This window comes from Macrotis lagotis, chromosome 1 (genome assembly GCF_037893015.1).
Source record: "Macrotis lagotis isolate mMagLag1 chromosome 1, bilby.v1.9.chrom.fasta, whole genome shotgun sequence".
NCBI lineage: Eukaryota > Metazoa > Chordata > Mammalia > Peramelemorphia > Peramelidae > Macrotis > Macrotis lagotis.
Genome location: NC_133658.1, coordinates 842,960,362 through 842,986,828, shown reverse-complemented (window position 1 = coordinate 842,986,828; position 26,467 = coordinate 842,960,362). Strand labels below are relative to the sequence as shown.

Genomic DNA, 26,467 nt, shown 5'->3' with positions numbered 1-26,467 from the left:
TATAAATTGCCCGGGTTATAAGAAGAGGAAATTAAATATTTAAATAACTTTATCTCAGAAAAAAGAAATTCAACAAGCCATCAATGAACTGTCAAGGGAAAAAATTTCCTGGGCCAGATGGATTCCCAAGTGAATTCTATCAAACATTCAACAAGCAATTGGTTTTGATTCTATATAAACTTTTGAAAAAAATACATGAAGAAGAAAGTCTGCCAAATTCCTTTCATGACACCAATATGGTGCTCATACCTAAATCAGGAAGAGTCGAAACAGAGAAAGAAAATATGGATGCAAAAATTTTAAATAAAATATTAGCAAGTTATCACTTGGATAATATACTTTGATCAAGCAGGATTAATACCAGGACTGCAGGGTCAGTTTAGTATTAGGAAAACTATCAGCATAATTGTCCATATTAATAATTAACTAAAAGAAATTATATGATTATCTCAATAGATGCTGAAAAAAGCTTTTGACAAAATGTAGCATTCATTCCTACTAAAAACACTAGAGAACACAGGAATAAATGGAATGTTCCTTAACATGATGAGCAATATCTATCTAAAAACTTCAACAATCAATATATGCAATAGAGATAAGCTAAAAGCATTTCCAATAAGACTAAGGGTGAAAGAAAGATGCCCATCATCTCCTCTATTATTCAATGTAGTATTAGAAATGTTAGCTTTAATAGTAAGAGAAGAAAAAGAAACTGAAGGAATCAGAATCAATAATGAAGAAACAAAACTCTCACTCTTTGTGGATGATATGATGGTTTACCTAGAAAACCCTAGAAAATCATCTTAAAAACTACTGGAAACATCAGGCAACCTTAGCAAAGGTGCAGGATATAAAAGAAACCCATATAAATGCTCAGCATTTCTATATATTACTGACAAGACAAAGCAGAAAGAAATACAAAGAGAAATCTCATTTAAAATGACATCAAGGGGCAGCTAGGTGGCGCAGTGGATAAAGCACCAGACTTGGAGTCAGGAGTGCCTGGGTTCAAATCCAGTCTCAGACACTTAATAATTACCTAGCTGTGTGGCCTTGGGCAAGCCACATAACCGCATTTGCCTTGCAAAAAAAAAAAACAAACTAAAATGACATCAAGAATTTTGATTACATTAAATTAAAAAGATTTTACACAAACAAATCCACTATAACCAAAATCAAAAGAAATTCAGTAAATTGGGAAACAATTTTTACAACTAGCATTTCTGACAAATAACTCATTCATAAAATATATAGAGTACTGAGTCAAATTTATTTTTAAAAAAATATCATACCCCAATTAACAAATGGACAAAGGATATGCAGAGGCAATTTACAAAGTGACATATAGTCATATGAAAAATTGCTCTAAATCACTATTGATTAGAGAAATGCAAATTAAAGCATCTCTGTGGTACCACCTCCCACCTCTCAGGCTGACCAATATGACCAGAAAGGACAATGATCAATGTTGGAAGGGATGTGGGATATCTGGGACGCTAAAGCATTTTTGGTGGAGCTATGAACTCATCCAGCCTTTCAGGAGAGAAACTGGAATCATGCCCAAAGGGCAATAAAAATGTACATACCCTTTGATCCAGCAATACCACTACTTGGTCTACACCCTGAAGAGATTTTGAAAAAGGGTAAAAACAACACTTGTACAAAAATATTCATAGCAGCCCTGTTTGTGGTGGCAATGAATTGGAAATTGAGCAAATGTCCATCAATTGGGGAATGGCTGAACAAATTGTGGTATATGTATGGTTATGGAGCACTAATGTTCTATTAAAAACCAGGAGGGATGGGGATTCAGAGAAGCCTGAAAAGACTTGCATGAACTGATGTTGAGTGAGAGCAGCAGAACCAGAAGAACATTGTACACCTTAACAGCAACATGGGAGTGATGATCAACCTTAATGGGCTTGTTCATTTCGATCAGTGCAACAGTCAGGCATAATTTTAGGGCATCTGTGATGGAGAATACCATTTGTAGCCAGGAAAAGAACTGTGGGGTTTAAACAAAGACCAAAGACTACCTTCATTTTTTTAAAAAAGGTATCTTATTATGTAATTTTGCTATCTCATATTTTATTTTTTCCTTAAGGATATGATTTCTCTCTCAACACATTCAATTTTGATCAATGTATAGCATGGAAATAATGTAAAGACTATCAGACTGCCTTCTGTGGGGGTGGGAGGAGAGAAGAAAGATTGAGGGGAAAATCATAAAATTAAAAAAACAATAAAAAAACCCATCAAGACAAAAGAAAATACTCAGTATTTTCTGCCAAAGAAGACTCAGAAACTTTATGAAGACAATTATAAAACACTTCTCACATGAATAAAATCAAATCTAAATAACTGGGCAAATATCTATTGCTCATGGGTAGGTTGAGTTAATGTAATAAAAATGACAGTTCTACCTAAGTGAAATTACTTATTTATTGCCATACCAATCAGATTTCCAAAAAATTACTTTAGTAAGCTAGGGGGAAAAAGTAACTAAATTCATATGGAGGAGCAAAAGGTCAAGAATATAAGGGAATTATTGAAATATATGCCAAGGAAGATGGTCCAGCAATACCAGAACTAAAATTACATTAAAAAGCATCAGTTCTCAAAAGTATATGGTATAAGATAAGAAAAAAAGTGTTAGATCAGTGTAATAGAGGTGCAAAAGAGATAGCAGTAAATGATTTTAGTAATCTACTGCTTGATAAAACCAAATATTCTAACTTCTGGGATTAAAAACTCATTCTTTGATAAAAAAAAACTTCAGGGGAAACTAGAAGATATTATGGAAGAAATTAGGCAGAGACTAATATCTTATATCCTATAGCAAGATAAGATCAAAATGGGTACAGGAATTAGCCATAAAAGGTAATATTATAAGTCAATTAGGAAAACAAGGAATAGTATACCTATTAGATCAATGGAAAGGGGAGCAGTTTATCATATCAGGTTTCTTTCTGAATAAATAACTTCTCCTATAATAGGAAATGGAAACTTTCAGCAATAACAAAAAAGATTTAAAAAATTCAGTAAAACTATATAATATAGCAGGTGTGCTTCACAGTCCATACACAGTTGGTATATCCCACCAACTATTCAAATAAAGTGCCTAGTCTAATCTTTTTCTCTGGATCAAGCTTCCTTCTATTTACCTTTGCAACTAATTTATACTATTCACATGATTTTATTATCTTTACAGTAGGAGTCAATTTTAGCAAAGATAGAGATTTGCCTTCCTTTGGGTAAAGAGGATTTTGCCTTCCCCAGTATGTCTGTCAAGTAACGGAAAAATGTCAAAATGTGCAAAGTACAATACCTGTGAACCTACCACCTCAACAGAGGAGTGGATTAGGAATCTTCTTTCATGGTTCTTCCAAGTCAGACAAGATTTGTATAATTCTTCTACATTCACTTTTGAATGTCTCTATCTTTCTGTGTCTGTGTGTGGTTATATTTTGCAAATACATTGCTATAGACATTGTGTAATTTATTTGCTTGGCTCTGCTTACTTCATCTTCATGAGTTCATGGAGTTCTTCCAGTATTTCTCTGTATTCATGATATTTGTCATTTCTTATAGTACAATAATTTTCTATTATATTCTTAGGCCACAATGTGTTTAGCCAGTAACCAATTTAAGGATATTGCTATATTTTTGTTTCATTATAGTACAAAAACTTCTTGGTAATAAATATTGGTGATGCTTATTACTATAAGCATATTATTAAGACTCTTTTTTTTAGGTTTTTGCAAGACAAATGGGGTTAAGTGGCTTGCCCAAGGCCACACAGCTAGGTAATTACTAAGTGTCTGAGACTGGATTTGAACCCAGGTACTCCTGACTCCAAGGCTGGTGCTTTATCCACTACACCACCTAGTCACCCTGTAAGATTGCCTTTTTTATAGATGGTTTCCTTGGAGAATAAGCCCATTAATGGAGGAAAAAAGAAATTTCTAAATATGCTTGTGTATCTTTATATCTATTGAATGATAAGAATAATAGCAAATATTTGTATTGTACTTTAATTGTTCTACATGAATTATTTGATTGCATGCTCACAAAAAAATCATCTGAGAGAGGTGTTATAATAATAACACCATTTTACAGTTGAGGAAACCAAGTTGATCACAGTCATAAAGTTAGTATTGATCTGAGGGTGGATTTGAACTAAGGTCTTTCTGACTCGAGTCCAATAATATATATATTTATATATATATATATATATATATATATATATATATATATATATATATATATATATATATATATATATTGTATCAACATCTATTTAAATGCCTATACAGAGGTGGTTGAAAAGGTTAATATGATCTAGGTTAAATTATGAATGTAGTGTTTATAATCATGGCATTATTCTATGCCAAACTATTGTCTAAAGCTTTGATAATTTCATGGAAAATCAATCACAAGGCTGAGATTATGGAATGTAGAATGAGTAAGATATCATGAATATTTGCATTGGGACATTGATTCCTAGTATTTCCATATTTGAAAAGCTATTATAAAGAAGAAAGATTGTTTATTCTATTCAAATCCAGGGCAGATCTAGGATCAATGAATAAAAGTTTCAAAGAGGCAAATTTTAAATTATTAAAAGCAAAACCTCTGAAGAAGGCAATGAAAAAGTATGTCTATATATATTCATAATAGAATGTATTTCACTGGGGGTGCGTGACATAAGTCCTGACTCATAGTGATTACTTAATAAATATTGGTGACTTACTGGGAAGCTCTGGATGGAATACAGAGCTCTATTTCTTAATTATTTTATTAATAATTTTTTAATTATAGGTTTTTTAAATTATAGGTTAATTATAACTTCTGAATTCTGTTACAATTCAGGGTTCTAGTATTTCTACAGTTTTGATTCCTATATGATAATTTGCTTTTCCACATATTTTCCCCAAGTTGGCACTTGAGAAAGTTCCTAATTCACTTACAATTCCCATTTCAGTTTAAAGATAATAAAGATGTGGCTAGGAAATATCAGAAATTGAGTCAGGTCTTTCTGACTCATTTATTAAATCCATTTTCTTTAATCTTTTTCTAAATAACATAATGGAGAAGTCATGGACTTGCAACAATCATCCATTGATTCCTCTTTCCAAGAACAAATACTGGCACAGAGAGATCATTGGAGTGGTCCAGGACATGTCTTTACCATTGTCTAATTTGAATATAGATCCTGCTAGAACAAGCACTTTTTTAATGTTCTTGTCTTCTTTCAGCATAATAAATCTATGTATGTGCACACATACAATTGCACATATATACATACATAGAAATAAACATATACATATGTATAATACATATATCTATCTATATTTCTATTTAAAACTAGATATCTAGTGTAGGGTATGTAGAGACAGACAATGTCTTCAATTATCAGTTCCAATGCCTTACTGTAACTAAATGAGCACAAAGTTATTCTTCATTCCTAGTAACTAATTTTATGCTCTGTGACAGTAAAATACTGAAAATAGAAACACAGCAGTCCCTGGGGATCATCATAATGTAAAATTTATCTCAGGGAGTAAAGGGAGTAAGGAAGCACTTCATCCTCAATATAAGCCTTTCCCATATCTAAAGAAAAATTAGTGAGAATTCAGAGGGTGAGGAGCTGTAGAATCCTGTTCCAGAAAGTGCATTATTTATTTTCAAGGTAACTGGTAAGCTGGTAAGTCTATTCTTTTATAGTTTCAGAGTTTTAGAGGAAATCAGATTCCCAAAATGATTACAGAGAGAGAGAGAGAGAGAGAGAGAGAGAGAGAGAGAGAGAGAGAGAGAGAGAGAGAGGAGGAGGAGGAGAGAGGAGAGAGAGAAAAGAGAGAGAGAGAGAGTGAGCCATGATATCCTAATAATAGGAACCAGAAGAATGGCTAGATCAGACCTAAGGAACTAAGCAGGAGGAATAGGCTATTTAGAGAACATCTATGAAAGAATTAGACACAGTACTAAACCACAGCAAATTCTATTTAACTAGAAAGATAGAAATTGACTATATTTGAATTTGAGAAGAGATTCCTCGAAGGGCACAAGGGTTAGTGGGAATATTAAGGTGAGTTAGAGGAAGTATTATAAAACATTATTCCACCCTTGCATACAAACTCACAGTTTAGCCATTACCATCAAATTTCTCATTTTTCTTTTGCATCTTAACAAGGGAAAAACTTTGTTCTAGTCTTCTGGGAAGTTCCAGAATTTCTAAGGATCATGGTCTGTTGAGATGGGATTATTGAGAACTTTTTATCATTACAGAAAAAGGGGTCAACAAATGAAGGGATAGGGGAATGTCAAATTAGTGGTGAGGATAAAAGGCTACTGGAAGTAGAAATGAATGTTTCCCTTTGGTTGGAGATAGTAAAAAAACCTCAAGGTTTACCATATGGGAGCTCAAAACTCATGTAGCTCCCAGCACATCAATCCTTTTTGGATCTAAAGGTATTAAGCTGTAACACAAAGAAAATAGGAACCTAAAGTTTTAATGCCAAAGATAAGTTATTTTATTCCCATTTCCCTAGGCATAAAACACATATAATATAGCTAGCAGTTATTCTCTTTCTATCCATCTATCTATCCATTTATCTACCCAATCTTTTATTTAATTTGATTCAGCACCTACTTTGATTATTCCATTATATACAAATGTCATGATATATATATTTCCTGATCCTAAGTCTAGTAAGGTAAATTACATGTGTTACATATATCTGACTGCACTAAGTGGTTAGATTGCTTTTATATTTAAAATTAAAGGTCAATAAAAAAGTTATTATTATATTATTTTTATAATTTAAAGTGGAGCTGATATGGGAGGGAATTCTAGATAGAGGGAACAAATTGAGAAGTGGCATAGATCTAAGAGAGGCAACTTGACCCAGTGAAAGATATCCAATTTGAAGTTATAGGTTCTTCTTTCAAGATTGGTTTTAAACGTGAATTCAGGGACCTATGACTTGTTTCTGATTGAGAAGGGTTGAGTACATAAACCTGGAACTCACTTAGTGTTTGCATCATCTTCCACCTCCTCACTGCATGTCCCAGCTTGAACTTGAACAAGTAACTGAATGTCTTTGAGCCTCAGTTGCTTTATTAGTAAAAAAAAAAAAAGATTTGTGTTTATTCCTAGACAACTCATTTTAAAACTATGATCCCATGAAAATGTGTTCCTGACTTAGAAGTGAATTCCATTTGGGTATGATGAATACAGTAATTCCTCCTAGAACCTGTGGTGATTAAGCTGGAAATAGCAGAGTCATAGATTTTGAATGTCATTCACTCAGAATGAAAGAGCAGTAGAGTCCATGTTTTCTTATTGTTCTAGAAAACATTGCACATAGAGACAATTAATTTAATATGGTTTGGCCATGGATAGCAGAACATCTGGTAGTGATACCCTCCCTTCAAACTGTAGAATCACTTCTACAAGTGATCTAAGATGATTTAGTCTGCATAATTAGTCTGCATAATTCTTTTCTCTCAGAAGTAACTGAGCTCTAAATTATAATACTGAATGATTATGAGTCCCACACATTTGATGAACATTCTAAAACCCCAGAATTGGAAATGTTTGGACTTGATGTGACTAAATGTTTAAATAATTCTTATTTATGCTTGCTCAGAGTTCTCTGATAAATTATTCAAACCCAGTGGAGAAACCAAGGGGCTCAGAAGGACCTTTCCCTCAAATTCAGAAATATCAACAACCAGCATATATTGGCACAGCTGAGCAGAGTTTTAGCAAAAGTCTTAGTTAAAGGGGAAAACCCCTGGGCTATAAGAGATTGGCAATCGGTGAAACATTTATAGAATTCTCTAAGGATATTGCCATATAGGTTTGATGGGAAGAGTAACTATTTCAGTAGATTGGAAAAGGAAGGAAGTCACACTGGAAAGGAAAGATCAAAATCAGCAAAAAGTTAAATAAATTGCATGGATCTAGGTAATTTATCTAAGTTTTATCTTAGTTTGTAAAATTTCAAGATTCACCTGATAATCAAGTGTGTGGAACAGTTTCTTTGACCCAAACCAGAATGCCTGGGGACCTGGGAAAGCAGGATCATGAAATTTCTAGAATTTTGAAGATCTTAAAGTTTATCAAGTTCAAACCATACCTGAGCACACACATATCAAAAATATGCTCACCCAAACTCCATTTTGAGACATTCATTAATGGGTACCTTCTGCCACCTGAAATGGCTTATTTCAATTTTAAAAGGTTTTAATTTTTCACAAAGGCTTTTCTTAAGAACAGTAAATATTTCTTCTCTAGAATGGAGTTTTGGTATTTTTTTTGAATGAGTTCATTCCTCCTTTTAACTAGTACTTACTACCAATAACTAAATAATTCTTCCTTTTAACTTATAAGTTTTTAATTTTTTTTAATTTGTAAAAAAGCATTTTCTCCCTCTCAATCCCAAATGAAACCTCTAAAATTATTCATAATTCAGAAAACAAATCCCATATTGACTATTTCCAAAAATATATATGAATCATTCTATAATCCAATTCCACCATTTCTTTTTAAGGATAGAGATTAAGAGGGATTTAAAGGAAGAGGATTTATTTTGTATGAATCTTGGAGCAGAAATGATGAACTTATTCAACATCCATACCACAGGACTCAAAATACAATCTCTTTTTTCCTCTTCCAGACATGAGACGCACAAATGAGTGGCATTCTACTGAACTAATCGCTAGCAGAATGCTCCTTCCCAATGACACTCAGTTTCACCCTATATCCTTCCTTTTGCTGGGAATCCCAGGAATGGAAGAAATGCATATCTGGATTGGCTTTCCCTTCTGCTCTGTGTATCTGATTGCACTCTTGGGAAATCTCACCATCCTCTTTGTGATTCAGACTGAACGCAGCCTCCACCAGCCAATGTTCTATTTTCTAGCCATGCTATCTACAATTGACTTAGGCTTGTCCACCTCCACTATTCCCCAAATGTTGGGTATCTTCTGGCTTAACCAGAGAGAGGTTAGCTTTGGGAGCTGTGTTGCCCAAATGTTCTTCATTCACATGTTCACTGCCATGGAAACTGTTGTGCTTGTGGCCATGGCTTTTGATCGCTATGTTGCCATCTGCCATCCCCTTCGGTATAGTATGATACTGACCAACAGAGCCATTGCTATCACTATGACAATTTTGTTTTTCATTAATTTTACATTGGTATTTCCAATGGTGTTTCTCATCTGGAGGCTGCCCTTCTGTGGTCATCGTATCATCCCTCACACTTACTGTGAGCACATGGGTATTGCCCGATTGTCTTGTGCTAACATTAAAATTAACATGATATTTGGATTAATTCTTATAGTTATGGTATTTGGGGATGTGATTCTTATTGCTATCTCTTACCTAAAGATCCTTCATGCTGTTTTCCTCCTCCCCTCCAGGGAAGCTCAGCTCAAAGCCCTCAATACTTGTGGCTCCCACATTTGTGTCATCTTGGCCTTCTTCATTCCAGCCTTCTTCTCCTTTCTCACTCACAGGTTTGGTCATAAAGTACCTGGCTACATCCACATCCTCCTGGCTAATCTGTATGTAGTTGTACCACCTGCACTCAACCCTGTCATCTATGGAATCAGGACCAAACAGATTCGTGAAATGGTGCTGAGGGTCTTTAAGAAAAAGTGATTTTCATCTGTCATAGAGAAATCAATTTGTGATGTTTTTGTCTTCTCTTTCAAATGAAAAATGCAGTTATTTAATGATTGATTAAATAGAAAATAGATTCTAAAATTACAGACCACCCAAGCATAGAATGTCAATCCTATTAGTAACTGTAATGATAAATCAACACCATGGTAAGGATTGATGCCATGCCACCCTTGACTGAGCTATACTCTGAATGATTATAAAATTAGTCCAAGTTTTGCATTCATACAAATAAGAAGCCTTGAGTAGTCCATAGTCACATGGGGACTAAGTAGAAAGAGTGAACTTGAGCAGAAGTCCTCTGGTTCCAAATCCACAATTTTTTCCCAGTGTATCATGTTATCTCTCATGGAATTTACTTATTTAATGAAATATTATAAATGGAGGAAAAACATAGATATTTCTGTTTGTTATAGGTGGGACACCAAAGACTACTGGAAAACAGTAGCTTATTTGTGTCATATTATACCCTTTACCCCCAAAATATAAAGAAGAAATGCTATTTAACCAGTCTTTTGCCTAAACCTTTGAGGAATAAACTGACAGGGAATGAGACAGAAATTCTAGTTGAAGGAATATACCCTTTTGGAAGTTCAAAAGAAGTTAGGACATGGTTCAGCTATGATTTTCAATTATTTGAGGTACCTTACTGCAGACAGAAGTTTGCTGATTCTTTCTCAACTTCATATTTCAGTAAATGGGGAGCCTATAGCCAAAAGGATGTTAAGAATGAAAGGTTCCTCTCTGAAAAGGGGACTACCTTTACATAGTAGGTAGTGTATCACAGAAGACAAGAGTCATACATATAAATTAGCTATAAGGAAGGATATTAGTGAGTTTGAGGTTTCTCATAAAGGAAACTACAAAGACTTTTCTTAGTTTTCATATTAATTCATTGCAAGGACAAAAAGAGTGAGTCATAAATATCATTCTTTAACCAGAGGTGGTAGAAATTCTGTGAAGCACCCGCTTTATCACAATCACCCCTGGGCACTTGGCTCCTGAATTTTGAAGGCAAGCTACATTCAAACAAGAGTGGGGATTGTTGGCCTGACTCCAAGTCCCTATCCTGATTAATTGATTTATTGAAGAGTACTTCATAATTTTATATCTTGGGCTTGAAGGAAAGAATTATCCCACAAGATGGTTTTATCAAAGACTCAGAATGTACCATAGTAAAAATAAAGCTAAGGAGAAATCAGGAAAATAAGATAATGAAAAGTTGAGCAACTAAGCCAAGACATCATTAATTGGTCAACTAGCATTTAAATTCTTACTATGTGTCAAAGATATTGTTCAATGTTGAGAATATAAAAACAGGTAGAAATGTGAGCTCTAATCCTCAAAGAAGAAAAATACCTTATTAAAAAATTTGGGGGGTAACAAAGAGAGAACCCAGTGCCAGGGAGCACAGGATGAGAGCTCTGGTGAAGAATGAGACATGACTAGCCTGGAAAACTTTCTTAAATGAAGTGAAATGATTGTGAAAATGATTGTTCTACATTCCTCTTACCTAGTATCTCATACCTCCCTTCTCATCAGTGTGCATGAATTTAATGAATGAGATGCTCATTACATATAAAGATTCATATCCTAAATTAGAACCTCCTCTCTTAGACTTATACCCAGGAGAAACTAATGATATGATGACAGTTACTGTATAAACCAAAATCTTTATAGCATCTTATGACCTTCATTTCCAGGACTCAGAACTTACCAAATAAACTCTCCATTTTTCATCATGGGTTCTGTTTGGTTTCCATTCCACTGAACATCATATTCCCATGCCAGGGACCCCCTGATGACCACCTTGACACCCCCCCCCTTAGTTTTTCATTTTCTTTTTGTTTTGATTTCCTCCAATAACTTGTAAGCTCCATGAGGGAAAGGATTATCTTTCATTTCTTAGTTGAATCCCTAACACTTAGTATAAGAGTGTAGGTATTAAATTGTGGAAGGCTAGGAATACTAGTGCATTGTTGGTGAAGTTTTGAAAAGATATAATCATTTTGGAAAGCAATTTATAATTATGTAAATAAAATGATAACATGTCCACAATCCTTTAAATCAAGAGTCCACCACTGGGCTTACACATAGGGGAAGCTAATGATAAAGACAGTTTCCATATATACCAAAATATTTATAGCAACATTTTTTATCATAGCTTATAATTTGATACAAAATAAATTCTCATCTTTTGGGGAATGTTTAAACAATTTATGGAACTGTGCTAGAAAACATGAATGTGATAAATACAGAAAGATTTGAATGAACTTATGTAGAATAAAGTAAGTAGAACTGATAAATAATATATACAGTAACTACAATGATAAAAACTACATATCAAAAAGTGAATATAATAAAATTATAAAGCTCAACCATGATTCAGATAAAGAGATATGAACTAGTAGCATTAAATCCACCCCTGCATGGTGTTGGAAAGACATGTTTTCAGGCTTCTTCAATGAATTGTTCACATTGTTAATTTTCTTCCTCTACAAAAATTGTATTTTTTGCATGGGGTGGGCTCTGTGATAAGGGGAGGAGGAAATATACCAAGGATAGCTATTTTGATTTAAGAAACAGTAGACATCAATTTAAAAACTTATAAAAAGAAATTGGAGATGCATTCACATTAAGCAATGTGTTGGATTCAAGGATGAAGAAAAGTTACACATAAGCATTGAACAAACTTGTTTTCTTGAAAATGGGATTAATGTACATTTTAAAAAATATTGATGATGCACAAGATTCAAAAATGCATGCAACCTAAATAAATGAGAGATTTTATAATTTACATGTCCTTAAGACAAATTATTTTATCAAAATCTTTTATATTTAGGACTTTTATGAAATATTATGATTGATGCCAGTTATTTTCAAGAATCAAATAAATGAATCCATCTTAAGTTCTATGTAAAGAGGAAAAATGATGATCGAATCAATTATTACCAATTCAGAATTTCAGACATCCCAACATTTACTTTTGATTATGAGAGAGTAGCCTTGATAGTTGACTGTTACCAATAATTGGGTATGGATTGTCTTCCTTTTTTTCTCATTTATTTATTCTTATTTTGTACAAATAATGTTTTTTATACATTACTAAAATATTCTTGTTTAAGGGTAAACATAATACCCCTTCCCCCAAAAAATATAGACCTGCATGAGCAAAAACGTAAAGGGGAGAGAAAAAATTAAAATTAAAAAAAATAATAATAATAGGTATGGCCAGGTGGCACAATGGACAGAGCACCAGCCCTGGAGCCAGGAGCACTCGAGGCCAAATATGGCCCCAGACACCCAACAATCACCCAGTTGTGTGACCCCATGCAAGCCACCCCAACCCCATTGCCCTGCAAAAACTGAAAAAAAAGATCCAAAATAAAATAAAATAATAATAATGATAGTAGGGGTGGCAGGGTGGCAGACAGAACACTGGCCCTTGAGCCAGGAGCACCTGGGTCCAAATCCAGCCTCAGACACCCAACAATCACCCAGCTGTGTGGCCCCAGGCAGGCCACCCAGCCCCATTTGACTTGCAACCCCCCAAAATAATAATAATAATAATAAATGTGCTTCAGTCTGTGTTCCAACACCAACAGCTCTGTCGTGGGTGGATCACATTCTTTATGATAAGTCCATCACAAAAGTTACTTTCATACTTTCATATTTTTCCACCATTGCCACTGCTGATCACAACTCCCTCCACTACTGTGTACTATATTTTCTCTCTCCTTTCACTGTCTCTGCGGTAGGGTAGCTGAGTGGCACAGCAGACAGATCCCTGACCCTGGGACCAAGAGGCCCCAAACCCACATACTACCCCTTAGGCCCAGCATTCACCTGGCCCTATGGTCCCAGACAAGTCATCCAATCCTGGGCCCTGAGTCCTGTATTTGAAAATCAAACCTGTTCAGCTCTGGCCATTCCAACAGGAACATTTAAAATTCCCCTGGTCCATTGAAAGTCCATCTTTTTTCCCCTGGAAGAGGACGTTGAGTTTTGTTGGGTAGTTGATTCCCGGTTGCATTCTAAGCTCTTTAGCCTTCCAGAATATCATATTCCAAGCCCTACGAGCTTTTAATGTAGTTTCTGCTAAGTCATGTGTGATCCTGACTGCAGCTCCATGAAATTTGAATTGTGCCCTTCTGGCTGTTTGTAATATTTTCTCTTTGACTTGGGAATTCTGGAACTTGGTTATAATATTCCTGGGGGTTGTTTTTTTGGGGGGATCTCTTTCTTGGGGAGATCAGTGGATTCTCTCAATGTCTATTTTGCCGTCTGCTTCTAGGATATCAGGGCAATTTTCCTGTAGTAATTCTTTGAAAACGATGTCAAGGCTTTTTTCCTGATCATGAATTTCAGGTATTCCAATAATTTTTAAATTATCTTTCCTAAATCTGTTTTATATATCAGTTGTTTTTTCAATGAGATGTTTCACATTTTCTTCTAATTTTTCATTCTTTTGGTTTTGAAGTATTGTGTCCTGATTTCTCACAAAATCAGCAGCCTCCCTCAGTTCCATTCTTTGTCTGAAGAATTTATTTTCCTGAGAGAGATTTCTTATCCCTTTTTTCCATCTGGCCAATTCTGCTTTTTAAAGCATTCTTCTCCTCAATACATTTTTAACTGTTTTATCCATTTGACCTATGCTGGTTTTTAACATGCTCTTTTCTTCAGCATTTTTTTTTTTTGGATCTCCTTGACTAAGCTGCTGACTTCATTTTCATGTTTTCCCTGCATCTTTCTCATTTCTTTTCCCAATTTTTCTTCTATCTCCCTCACTTGATTTTCAAAGTCTTTTTTGAGCTCTGTCATAGCCTGAGCCCAATTTCTGTTTTTCTTGGAGTCTTTAGATGCAGGAGCTTGTACTTCCTCATCTTCAGATTGAGTGTTATGATCCTTCTTAGGATCACAGGCAAAGTATTTCTCAATGGTGCTTCTCTTTTTTCTCTGCTTACTCATTTCCCCAACCTGTGCCTGGTTTTGGGGTGCTACCTGAACTTTTGAGTATTATGGGAACATCCCCCATAAGGATCTCAGTGTGTGAGGCTCTGTCTTCCCTCCTGATCTGTGAATGACCATAAGCGCACCCCTCTGCCTTGGGGCTGAGATTGAGGGGGCCCTACTGTTTTATGGAGGGCCTAGACTGCAATCAGGATCTGAATGTGGTCAGAGCCTTAGAGTCTTGCTCCAGGTACAGAGGACAGTGCTTGGCAGTCTCTCTCCACTCCCCTCTCTAGGCTCAGCACTTATGCCCTGGGGGCTCCTGCTTACTGGCTCTGCCTGCTTCCAATTTCTGGATCTGGGCTGCCCTAGCCATGCTGCTCTCAGTGTGCCGTGAGGGCTGGGCTTCAAGTGTTCACTCTGACAGAGGTTCCCTGCTGATCCCCCAAGTTGTGCCTGTTGCTCCACAGCGTGTAAGTCAGGAAACTGCCCCCACTGCTGTGAGCCGCAGGGCTGCCTCCGGGAGATTGAAGTTCCTTCACTCTGGTGGTCTGCCCCTCTAATCCCATGGAGCGGAGCCTTTCCTCTCTTTTCCAGGTTACCTTGGGTTGGAGAACTGCCTCACTGGATCCCTCTGTGGTTTCTCTCTCAAAAATTTAGTTAGAATTCTTAGTTTATAAGTTTTGAGAGAGAGCACCTAAGAGATGATCCTCTCCTGTCACCATGTTGGTTCCACCCCTTGTCTTCCTTTTTGATCTAAATAAGTAAATAACATTTTAATATAAAAAGAGAAGAACAATTAATTTTTTTCTAAGGTCAAAAATAAGTTGAGATTGGGCCTTGCCAAGTTATTTTATATATTCATCAATGTTTCTACTTTAATAAAGCATATATTTGGTCATAAAATTGATATTATTCCAAGATCTAGTTAAACATTAGTAAACCTGTTTAACTCAATATTGTTCTCACAAGTTTCTTGCCCAATTGTCCTGTTGAACATCTTGTCTTGACAAACTTTCATAATGGATCACTCTCTTCATCTGCTGCCTTCACTTTTACTTGCATGCTTATGAACAAACATGGAGAAGGTAACAGAACTTTAAGGAATAGTCCATTAGGAATTTGTTAAATAATTTCAATTTGGCCCTCAAAGCAGCAAAGCAATCCTTTTACACTCATCACAGTGACTTTTCCAAACCTTAACATTCTTCCTTCAACCTCCCATGGTTCCCCCGACCCCACCCTCTCAGTAGAAACCCTTCCCTCATACTTGATTGAAATATTGAGGTCATTCACTCAGAGCTCCCTCTGCTCCCTTCCTTTACCTTATCTTACATAACTCAGATGACTTCTACCACCTTCTCCATGCCTTCTATATGAAAAAGTGAACCTATTCCATACCATCTTCTCCAGCAAATTGCCCCCTCTATCATCCAGACTCCCTCATTTATCTTCAGTTTCCTATTGTGTACTAGCTGCTTCCCTAAAGTCAGAGATTGGGCCATATTTCTTCCATTTTCAAAAAACTACTTCATCCATCTCTCCACTTCTGCTAGCTATCATCTTATATTTTTATGGCTAAATATCTTGAAAAAGTCATCTACAACTGATAGATCCCTCTTTCTTTCCCTAATTATCCACATTCTGGTTTTTGACTTAATCATTCAACTTATTGGAATAAAATTACAAGACAGAATTTCCAGTTATTAATAATCAACTTATTAATTAGGCCAACCAATACTCAATGAATTGATGATCAGTTATTTCTCCTGGTAAGCAAAGGGACATTCAGAAACACCTTAAATCAAGGTGTTCTTTCTGACAAATGAAAATTAACCATTATTGGTGATCCTTTAATGAGTAGGTAGGCTAAGAGCACTCAGCCCTTCCCAAACACTTCACCTTATAGAGGGGATGTCAGCTGAGAATATGCCCTGGTAATGAGATATGAACCCACTTCAGCAATTATGTTGGGCCAGTCACATTGTTCAAATGCCAAATATATATATATACATATATATATGTATATATATATATATATATAGATATACTTTCACAAAAAAGACTATTTTATGGGATGTTCACACAGAGTAAGCATTCAAAGGAGAGTCAGAAAAAGTGATACAAGGCAGTCTTTCTTAAGAACTTTGGAATTGATTATGCAACATGGGAAACACTGGCACAGGACTGCCAATATGGCATGTCCTCATCAGAGAGTATGTTGTGCTCTATGAGCAAAGCAGAATTGAAGTAGCTTAAAAAAGTGAGATATGCAAGTTTAGAGGGTCCACCCTTGGTATTCATATGATCTGTTTGGGCCCAATCTGTGGTAGAGCATTCCAAGCTCATATTGATGTGATCAGACACCGTCAGATGCACTGTAACTTTTCTCTAATATTTTGGTCCTCTTCAATAATGAAGGACAAGAACCAACCAATCTATTCTTCTTACCACATTTCTTTTGTATATTTACTATTTTTATTTTTTAACTACCCAGTTACTGATAATTTTAGATATGTGGCTTGCATTTTTATATATAAATAAAATGCAACCTTGCTGATCCCTCATAGCTGTTCTTATATTTCTCTTAGAACTTGTATGTCAAATTTTCTATTAAGTTCATGTCTTCTTTCAACAAAATCTTGAAAATCTGACAATTCATCAAAAGTCCAATTTTTTTCCCATTCAAAATTTTAGTTAAATTAGCTGGGTATAATATTTTTGACTGAAACCTCAGTTCTTTGTTTTGTAGTGTTCTATGACCTTTAGTTTTTTAATGTACCTGCTGCTAAGTCTTGTGTAACTCTGTGACCACACCATATTTGATTTCTGTTTTTATTTTTCTTGTTGCTCATAATATTTTTTCCTTAATGACTTTTCCTTTTGACTATGATATTCCTGTAGGTTTTCCTCCTAGGATCTCTTTTAGGTAGTGATAGGTGATTTTTTATATTTCTACTTCCCCCTCTTGCTCAAACACTTCAAGGCAATTTTCTTTAATTATTTCTTATATTATTATAGCAAGAGTCTTTTTTTAATCATAGCCTTCAAGTAGTCTGATTTATTCTTATATTTTTCCTCTTCTTGATCTGTTCTCTAGATCAATTGCTTTTCTTATAGATGTTCCACACTTTTCTATTTTTCATTTTTTTATTTTGTTTCATTATTTCTCAATCTCTTATAGCTTCACTGACTTCCCCTTGCCTAATTATAATTTTCAAAGTGCTTTCTTCCTTGAAAATTCTGTATTTCCTTTTGCGATTAATTGAATTTTTTAATAATCTTGTTTTTCTTGGATTGTTGTTATTTTTAATTTTTTTAAATTAATCTCTCTTTGATTTTTAGTCTTTTTGACTTCTATTAATTCTTCTGGGGAAGCAATCATTTGGCACTACTCTTTGGGGTAGGAAAGGCTTTTTTTTTCTTCAGTATCCACTTTTGAAGATGAAACCCTGGTCTTCTCTATTTCACAAATAAGTATTTATGATTGGATTCTTTCTCCTTTGTCTTTTTTTTAATTTAAATTTTTATTTTTAACAACTGTTTGTTATATTCATCTCTAGTCCTATGATGTGGGGGATGATGCCTCTGGTCTTAGATCCTTCTTACTGTTACTTTTTGAGCTTTGTCCTGTACTCCTTTCCCCCTCCAAGTCATAGGAAGGGTCCTTCAGCATACTCTGTTAGAAATGATGTTATTCCATGAGAACCCTCCAGAGGTTATCATCTTCAGTTCTCTCCCTGGCCTGGAACCAAGACCAAGAGCTTGTTTCTCTTCTAAGTGCCCCACATTCAACAACATTCCCAGCCTCTCCCTCTGCACTCATGAGGCATGTGTTGGTCTTTTTTTTTTACCCAGAACTACTTCTGAGTGACACAGCTGGGCCTGGCATCCTTTGGCAGCAGAGGTTCCCTCACATTTTTCCCTGCTCAGTTGCTCCAATTCCTCCAGAAGTGTCCAGGAGATGAACATTTCTGTGCCTGAGACTAAGGCTACCTGCCAACCCATCTGCTAAACCAATGTAGTCATGCATGTATCATGTGTGTGTATTTGTGGGAGGGGGTCAAAGGAGGTGGATAATGAAATCATAGAAGTCTTCAGTAACTTTTCTAGATTAAGAACTTCAAGCCACTTTCCGGGCATTTATAAACGATACAAACTGTTGTTATCTAACTCCTCATTACCCACTCTTATTTTTCTAGTTCCCCTTTATGTGTTGTTTTCCTCATTAGAATGTTAGCTTCCTGATATATACATTTCTAGAACTTTGTATTGTGCCCAGCACATAGCAAAGGCTTAAACTGCTTTTCACCAACTCATTCATCCATCCATCCATCAATCCATCCATCTATCCATCCATCCATCCATCCATCCATCCATCCATCCATCTCTCTATCATCTATCCCTACATTCAGTGCCAGCTAAGACTCTAGGCCAGCAAGAAAAACCACTCTACTAGCAGTTAAATTATGAAACTTTGTCACATGATTTTTCCAATGTCTTTTAAAAATAATTCTGGTCTTTACTTTTTTTACCAAAATATAATTTTTTCTTTTCCTTTTTCAGTGAAGGGGGGGGCATATGTATTTCTGAGTTTGTAAAAGGATTAAGAAGTCAAGTCATTTGATTTTTTTTCTCTTCAACTATCTTTAAGGAAGTCAGGATACCATTTCTGTTTTCAAAAGAAATTAATTCACCTATTGTCTAAAATTCTCTCTTTAGCTCTTTACCCTTCTCTCTATGTAAATTTCTGTAGGACTTGTGGTAGAGCTTTCTGAACTCATATGAGTTTGATCAATCACATTAGGACAAACTGTAACTCATCTCTAACACAGAGTGGTCATTACATGTAAATGTTTTTGGTTTCATAAGTTCTCCAAAATAATCAATTATGTTCTATAAGGGTTTTATTTTTTTCATTTCTAAATGGAACTTTCACACTTAGGAAAATCACAAATCTTTGAAATATTTTGAAAAGACTTCTCTTTCAAAAAGTTGTGTCTGTAAAGGTATAATAGAATGGGAAGAGTATTAGATTGAAGTTGGAGAACCTGGGTTCAATTTAAAAGCCAGTTCTGTCCAACCTTTGATTCCTTAGGCAAATCAGTTCACATATCTAGTTATCAGTTTACTCATCCCTGAAGTGGGGAAATTTGTTGGGAGCCAGGGTCTCTAAGGTGTTTGACACAGTCGCGGCAAGAAGACTCAGGGCAGTCACACTGCCTGATGGAACAACATTTCCTTCTTTAATATATATAGGGATTCCATGTATACCCATATTTATAGGTCTATTATTGATTGCAAAACTTACTCATCCTAATAGTGGAATGACTATAAAGGAAGGATTTCAGAGAAATTCCTTGAATAAAACAGATTGTGAACTCTGTCCAAATTTAACAGGACTTGCTCTCCCTCAGACATACAAAAGGCTTCAGCATTATGAAATCTTTGGAAGACACAGCACTGGGAGTTCCAGGGAGATGTCAGAATATACACAAGGAAACCAGATACAAGATGCGTCAGATAGAATTCCAGGGAAATTAACAGTTTTGCCCCCTTTATCATACACAGGAATATATGATAAAGATGGTGAGAGAATAGTTAGTATAGGTAACCAATATGTGAACTCTAACAGCCTTAGTTTATTGGCAAAGAATAAAAAGTCATAGAAACCATAGCTTCTACCAACAAGGGCTGAAAGGAAAATTAGTTATTGAAGGAGTCAACGGACAGGTGAACAAACATAACTACCCTCACTATAGGTTGTCAAGGGAGCATATCAAAAACATTACACATGCGGTACAAAAACATAGAAGCATTCCATTAAACAAATTATATCAAAGATTATTCTAAGGAAAGTTTTGTTTAATCAATAACTTTACTATGCAGCAACAAATTAGGCAACAGACAGGTTGAGGTCATCACGGTCTGAGCAGGGACAAGAAAATTAATTACATGATTGATAATCACACTTGTAACCACTACATTATCAAACTTGTAACCATATGAACTATATGATTAATGATGAAAATTGTATACTTTTGTAACCAAGGAAATGATTTTAGTTTGCTTGTTTCATATGATTCTAAGACTATAAAAATAAATCCAAGCAGCTCACAGTCAGTCAACCTGCTCCTGCCTATACCCACTTGTTGACTCAACTCATTTCACCAACTCTATCCCGCCTGTCAAGTTCCAAGGACCCCACCCACGGAGGCTGGACCCCCGCAGTAATTGATTTGGATTACCTTATAGAGTCCTTTAGAGCTCTAATTTGTGATTCTATGATGCTCCAAAAAAGTGCCCTATCATTATTGTGTCATAGTGTCATAAATTTATTTCCTGAGTTTGCCTACCTTCTTCATTGGTTTAGGTGAGTTGTCATATATGCCAATGAAAATATTTATGTTTTTTTCTTTCTTTCAAGAAATACAACTGTTTATAGCCAAACTACCTCCCCACCCCAGATTAGGCATCCTTTTTGCATAACTTTGATGTCCTCAACCCTCAATCAATAACATGAAATTCAGATTTGTCTTTTAATCTTTATTACAGTTTATGCTGGGAAGGTACAAGTGTATCCCATTCAGGCTTCCAGATCCTGGGACCTTCAAAATGATGCTATGATCTTAGAATTGAAAGATTAATACACTGGACACTCCAGTATCTGTCCAATTGCACTAACATTTCACGTTTTCTACAAGAATATTAATGTTATCCTTCATTCTTGAAGACCATGACATCAGGGAGGTGATGCCATGACAAGCACATGAATCAGATTTGAGTGAGGGAGTGCTGTGCTAAGTCACCAATCTCACTTTCTCCTCCAGTCATCTGGGTCTAGTGACCAGACAGGAATCAGGTCAATTGGAGATGGCTCTGGATGAGAGGCAATCAGGTTTAAGTGACTTGCCAGAGTCATACAGCTAGTAAATGTCTGAGGTTGGATTCAAACTCCTATCAGTGTTCTATCCACTGAGTCAGCATTTTGAGAGAATATTTAAAAAAAAGAGCAAAACATAAGGTTCACTTTGCAGTTAATATGCATAATGTCCTTCCAGGGAGAATACATATACCACAGGAGTAAGGTGAAAAAGAATAGTTTCCATATAGTCCCACAGCATAAAATTTATTTTTGTCACCACAAAGTGATTGTGTGAGGATTTATAATCCATTGTCTAAAATTAGTGCAGGTGTCCATAATAATATATCATAAGTTTACATCCTTTTCCCACTCCCAAACATTCACACTGGTATTGACACCAAGCGCTTCTCAATGTTGTTGTTGTTGAAATATTAAATTGGGTTGTCCCTGAGGATCTTGTTCATAATTAATAATGGAATTATTTTCAATTATTGGAAATCGCACAATACTCTATGCCTCTAGAAAATCTGTTTTCATGGGAAAGAACAGAATAAAATCATGAAGATTTCTTCATTTAGCATTAATCTTTCTTTTTTGAAGATTTGAATGAAACATTCCTGAATCTGCTTGGTCCTGACTCCATAAATAACAGGATTAAGTGCAGTAGGTACAACTACATACAAATTAACCAAGAGAATATGGATACAATAAGGAACATTATGACCAAATCGATGGGTGAGGAATGAAAAGAGAGCAGGAGTGAAGAAGGCTAAGATGACACAGAAGTGGGAACCACAAGTACTGAGAGCTTTGAATTGAGCATTCTGGGAAGGGAGTCTAAAAGCTGCTTGAAGAATCTGTATATAAGAAAGGGCAATCAGGGTCATATCCAAAAGTATCACAGAAATAATGAAAAACCCATACTTGATATTAATGTGGGTGCTGGCACAAGACAATTGGGCAATGCTCATATGCTCACAATAGGTATGAAAAATGACATGGTGACTACAATATGGCAGTCGAAGGACTAAAAATATCACCGGTATCACTACAGAGAAATTCCTCAAGATAGCTACCCCAAAAATGGTTGAAACAATTTTATTGGTTAGGATCATACTATATCTGAGAGGGTAGCAGATAGCAACATAGCGATTAAAGGCCATAGCCACAAGCAAAAAACGCTCTATTCCAGTAAAAATATGGATGAAAAACATCTGGGTGAGGCATCTCTCAAAGCTAATCTCCTTCAAGTTGAACCAGAAAATGCCCATCATCTTAGGAATGGTGACTGTGGAGATACCAAAATCAACAGTGGCTAATATGGCTAAAAAATAGAACATGGGTTGATTACAAACAGAATGCTGAGATTCCCTACAAATGCAATCAGATATAGAGCACAGAAAGGGAAGCCTATCCAGATGTGCAATTCTTCTAGTCCAGGGATCCCCAGTAACAGGAAGATGGAGGAGTGAAATTCTGTGTTATTAAGTAACAACATACCCTAAATGTTGTAATCAACTGTCTCTGGAAGGAGAGTTTTATTCCCTTTAATGGAGACACTGCAATCAAACCATTACTTTGTCATCTAGAGAACCATGAGGGAAAAGAAGATCCTTTTAGGCTTATTCATTTCATTACTTTTGATGGATTAATTTAACTTGGTCATTTTTTCCAAATTAATGTCTTTTAATTAACATTGATGAACTACCCTTCAAATGAAAGGTAGATTGAAAAAGACATAGAACTAGAAGCATGTAAACCCTTGAGTCCAAATATTGCAAACAGCATAAATGCTATAAATGCTAAATCATGAACTTCAAACTGTGTCAGAAAAAAAGGAAGCTGAATAAAGAATGAAGACAACCATAAAGCAGACCTCCAATTCTTGGTCCATAGATATGGTACTCTGATAAAGTAATGGAAAAATGTTCCTATTAACATGAAGTGTTATTGGCCGGGTACTCAGAGGAGCCTTATCAACATTCACCTTATTTATGCCAGAACAATGAAAAGTTTTGAATAGATTATCATCTGTACTATTAGAGGGAGAGAACAGGGTGCTTATATAGTTTAGAACTTATCATTAGCAATTAAATGATTGTGTCAATCAAAATCACAGGAGTCACGTCATTAAGAATTGTAAGGTGACCTAGAGGACATTTAGTCAAGAATACACCTGTAAAAGAATCACCTTGATTACAGGTTTATTGAGCATTTATAAGGCTTTTGGTTGCAATCTTCTAATGTTTCCTTCTACTGGTAACTCACTCCATTTTAAATAGCTATAATTCTTAAGAAGGTTTTCCTTAAATTGCTCTAAAATTTGCTTCTCTATAAATTCTCCCTTTTAGTCCTAGTTCGCTCTAGAAAAAAAAACAAAAGAAATAAATAAGCATTTATTAAGCACCTACAATATATTAGGCACAGTACTAAGCACTTTACAAATATTAAATCATTTATTCTTCTAAGCATTCCTGGGAGGTGATTGCTAATATTATCCACGTTTTACAATATAAGGAAACTGAGGTCAATAGGGATAAAGTAACCTGATCAGAATAAAACTGCTAGTAAATAACTGAAGTAGAATTTGGACTCAGATTGTCCTGATTCTTGACTCAGATGATCTATCCATTGGTTACCTACTTATAGTTGCTTCTGTAGGCAAGAGAAAAAAATTCAATTTCTATTCCACAAGAAAACATACAATAGGGGCAGATAGGTGGTGCAGTGGATAGAGCTCCAGCCCTGGAGTCAAGAGGACCTGAATTCACACTTGGCTGTGTGAACTTGGGCAGGTCATTTAACCCCATTGCTTTGCAAAAAAAGATAAAGGAAAAAAGTATACATACAATCTCACTCCCCATACATTTTTTTCCACACTATTTTGACTCATTTTTTTATAGAACAGACTCTCAATATTTGCCTGGATTAGTTCAACAATATTCCTTTAGCAGAATTCCCAACTTCTTTTCTCTCCTTTTCTTAATCAATCCTTCAAATCACCACTGATTTGACAATAATCATTTAATAAATATCTACTGTGTTGAATATTACTCTGTCCTAGAAGTTAGGGGCAATAAATTCAAACCAAAAAAGACTTAAAACCTAACTAGTTCTTCTCTTGGAAATTGTATTCTATTGGAGTATTCTTTCCTACACATAGAAAGGGACAGGCCATTCTATAGTTTAAAGAACTCTGAACTTCCTTTTGACTATTTGAGTCCAAACTCCTTTGCCCGTTAAGTGTACCAGCCTTCCCTGAAGTCATTTAATTTCATTCAAGCATTATGGGCTACAAGCAAACTGGATGACTGCCTACTATTCTGACATTTGAACCCATTCACAATCTGACTTCAGCTATTCTGTTTTGGTTTTTCCTCACATTATGCCCCTTCATGTATTCTAAATTCCAAACAAACTATCCTACTTACAAATTCCCTTATGCACCATTCTATCTCCTGGCTCAGTGTTATTACACAGATTCACTCTAATAACTTAAAATAGTCAGACCCTACCATGTAATTGTTGGCATTTATTTTTCTTTTTTACATGTTTGTGAACCTCTTTTTTTTTGCACTTTAGGGACATACGTCGAATTTGCTACTCCTGAATTAGAGATGAAGGTAGTTTGTGTAAACCTCTCAAAATATTAAAAATTTACCCGCGAGCGGGCACGTTGGCCCAGGCTTCTCCCGCCCCGCACCTCTGCCATGCCCGGAGGGCTGCTGCTCGGAGAGGAGGCCCTCCCAATGTCAAGGCCAACACCACCTCCGGCCGCATCCGCTTCCACGACTTCCTCGGGGACTCCTGGGACGAGCTGCCAAACTGGCCCCAGAATTTGCCAAGCGGAATGTTAAGATGATCGCTCTTTCGATTGACTCTGTCCAAGACCATCTTGCCTGGAGTAAGGACATCAATGCATACAATGGTGATGAGCCCTCGGAGAAGCTGCCTTTCCCCATCATTGATGATCACAAATGGGACCTTGCCATCAAGTTGGGCATGTTAGACCCAGATGAGCCGGATGTGCGGGGCATGACAGTGACAGCTCGAGTGGTATTTATTTTTGGCCCAGATAAGAAGTTGAAGCTATCTATCCTCTACCCTCCAACTACTGGCGGGAACTTTGATGAGATCCTCAGAGTGGTTGATTCCCTTCAATTGACAGCATACAAGAAGGTTGCTACTCCTGTTGACTGGAAATGTGGAGATAGTGTAATAGTTATTCCAACTATCTCTGAAGAGGAGGCTAAACAACTGTTTCCTAAAGGGGTCTTCACCAAGGAGCTCCCTTCAGGCAAGAAATACCTACGGTACACCCCTCAGCTGTAGCTCACTCCAGCAGGACCTGCTGGGGCTCCCTTGAAGATCTCTCCCAGAGGGGATGCCAGCCTGCCAATCAAGTCTTCTACAGTAATTGATTTAAACATCTTGGAGTGATGGAAAGTCAGGAGTCTTTGGGCTGCTCTACTAATGTGTGCCTTGTTAAATGAAAACGGCACTAAAAGTTACCTGTGATTCCTCTCCTTGTGACTTTACCAGCACTACACTTGGGTCATTGAACTCCTTTGTCGTTCTGCTAACTTTCTCTATTTGGGACTTAAACTGTGAGCTCTGTTGCAAGCTCCATCATCAGCCATAGTATCATTGTTATTTGGGGAAGGGGGTTACCTCGGAGCATTGCAGGAGTAGAATTTCTTTATCTGGCCTAGTAGACAAATCATTTCTTTTTCTAATTATCTACTTGAGGGAGGAGGCAGTTTAACAAGTCTGGTTGTCTGATTTTGAGTTTCAGCTCCCTAAGTTTATGACCATCAATTTGTAATCATTTAACTTTCAGATAGTGGGTTTTTCCCCCCTAAATTGCTGAGTGTTCTAAACATAGTTAGAAAAAACTTGGAGATTCGTATCTTTCTAACAGATAGGAGGAAAGCAGGATACAGTTAAAATATTTTTACTAG

General features: G+C 36.0%; 1 protein-coding gene and 2 pseudogenes across 1 annotated transcript; 2 read left to right on the top strand and 1 right to left on the bottom strand.

The window, feature by feature from the left end:
* Positions 1–8,734: 8,734 nt before the first annotated feature.
* On the top strand, positions 8,735–9,670 carry LOC141490542 (olfactory receptor 52E8-like). The gene has a single exon (XM_074190549.1). The coding sequence runs from the start codon at positions 8,735–8,737 to the stop codon at positions 9,668–9,670; it is 936 nt and encodes a 311-aa protein (XP_074046650.1).
* Positions 9,671–22,086: 12,416 nt separating this feature from the next.
* On the bottom strand, positions 22,087–23,004 carry LOC141507958 (olfactory receptor 52E8-like; annotated as a pseudogene).
* A 2,212-nt stretch (positions 23,005–25,216) lies between these two features.
* Positions 25,217–25,960, top strand: LOC141490535 (peroxiredoxin-6 pseudogene; annotated as a pseudogene).
* Positions 25,961–26,467: the final 507 nt, after the last annotated feature.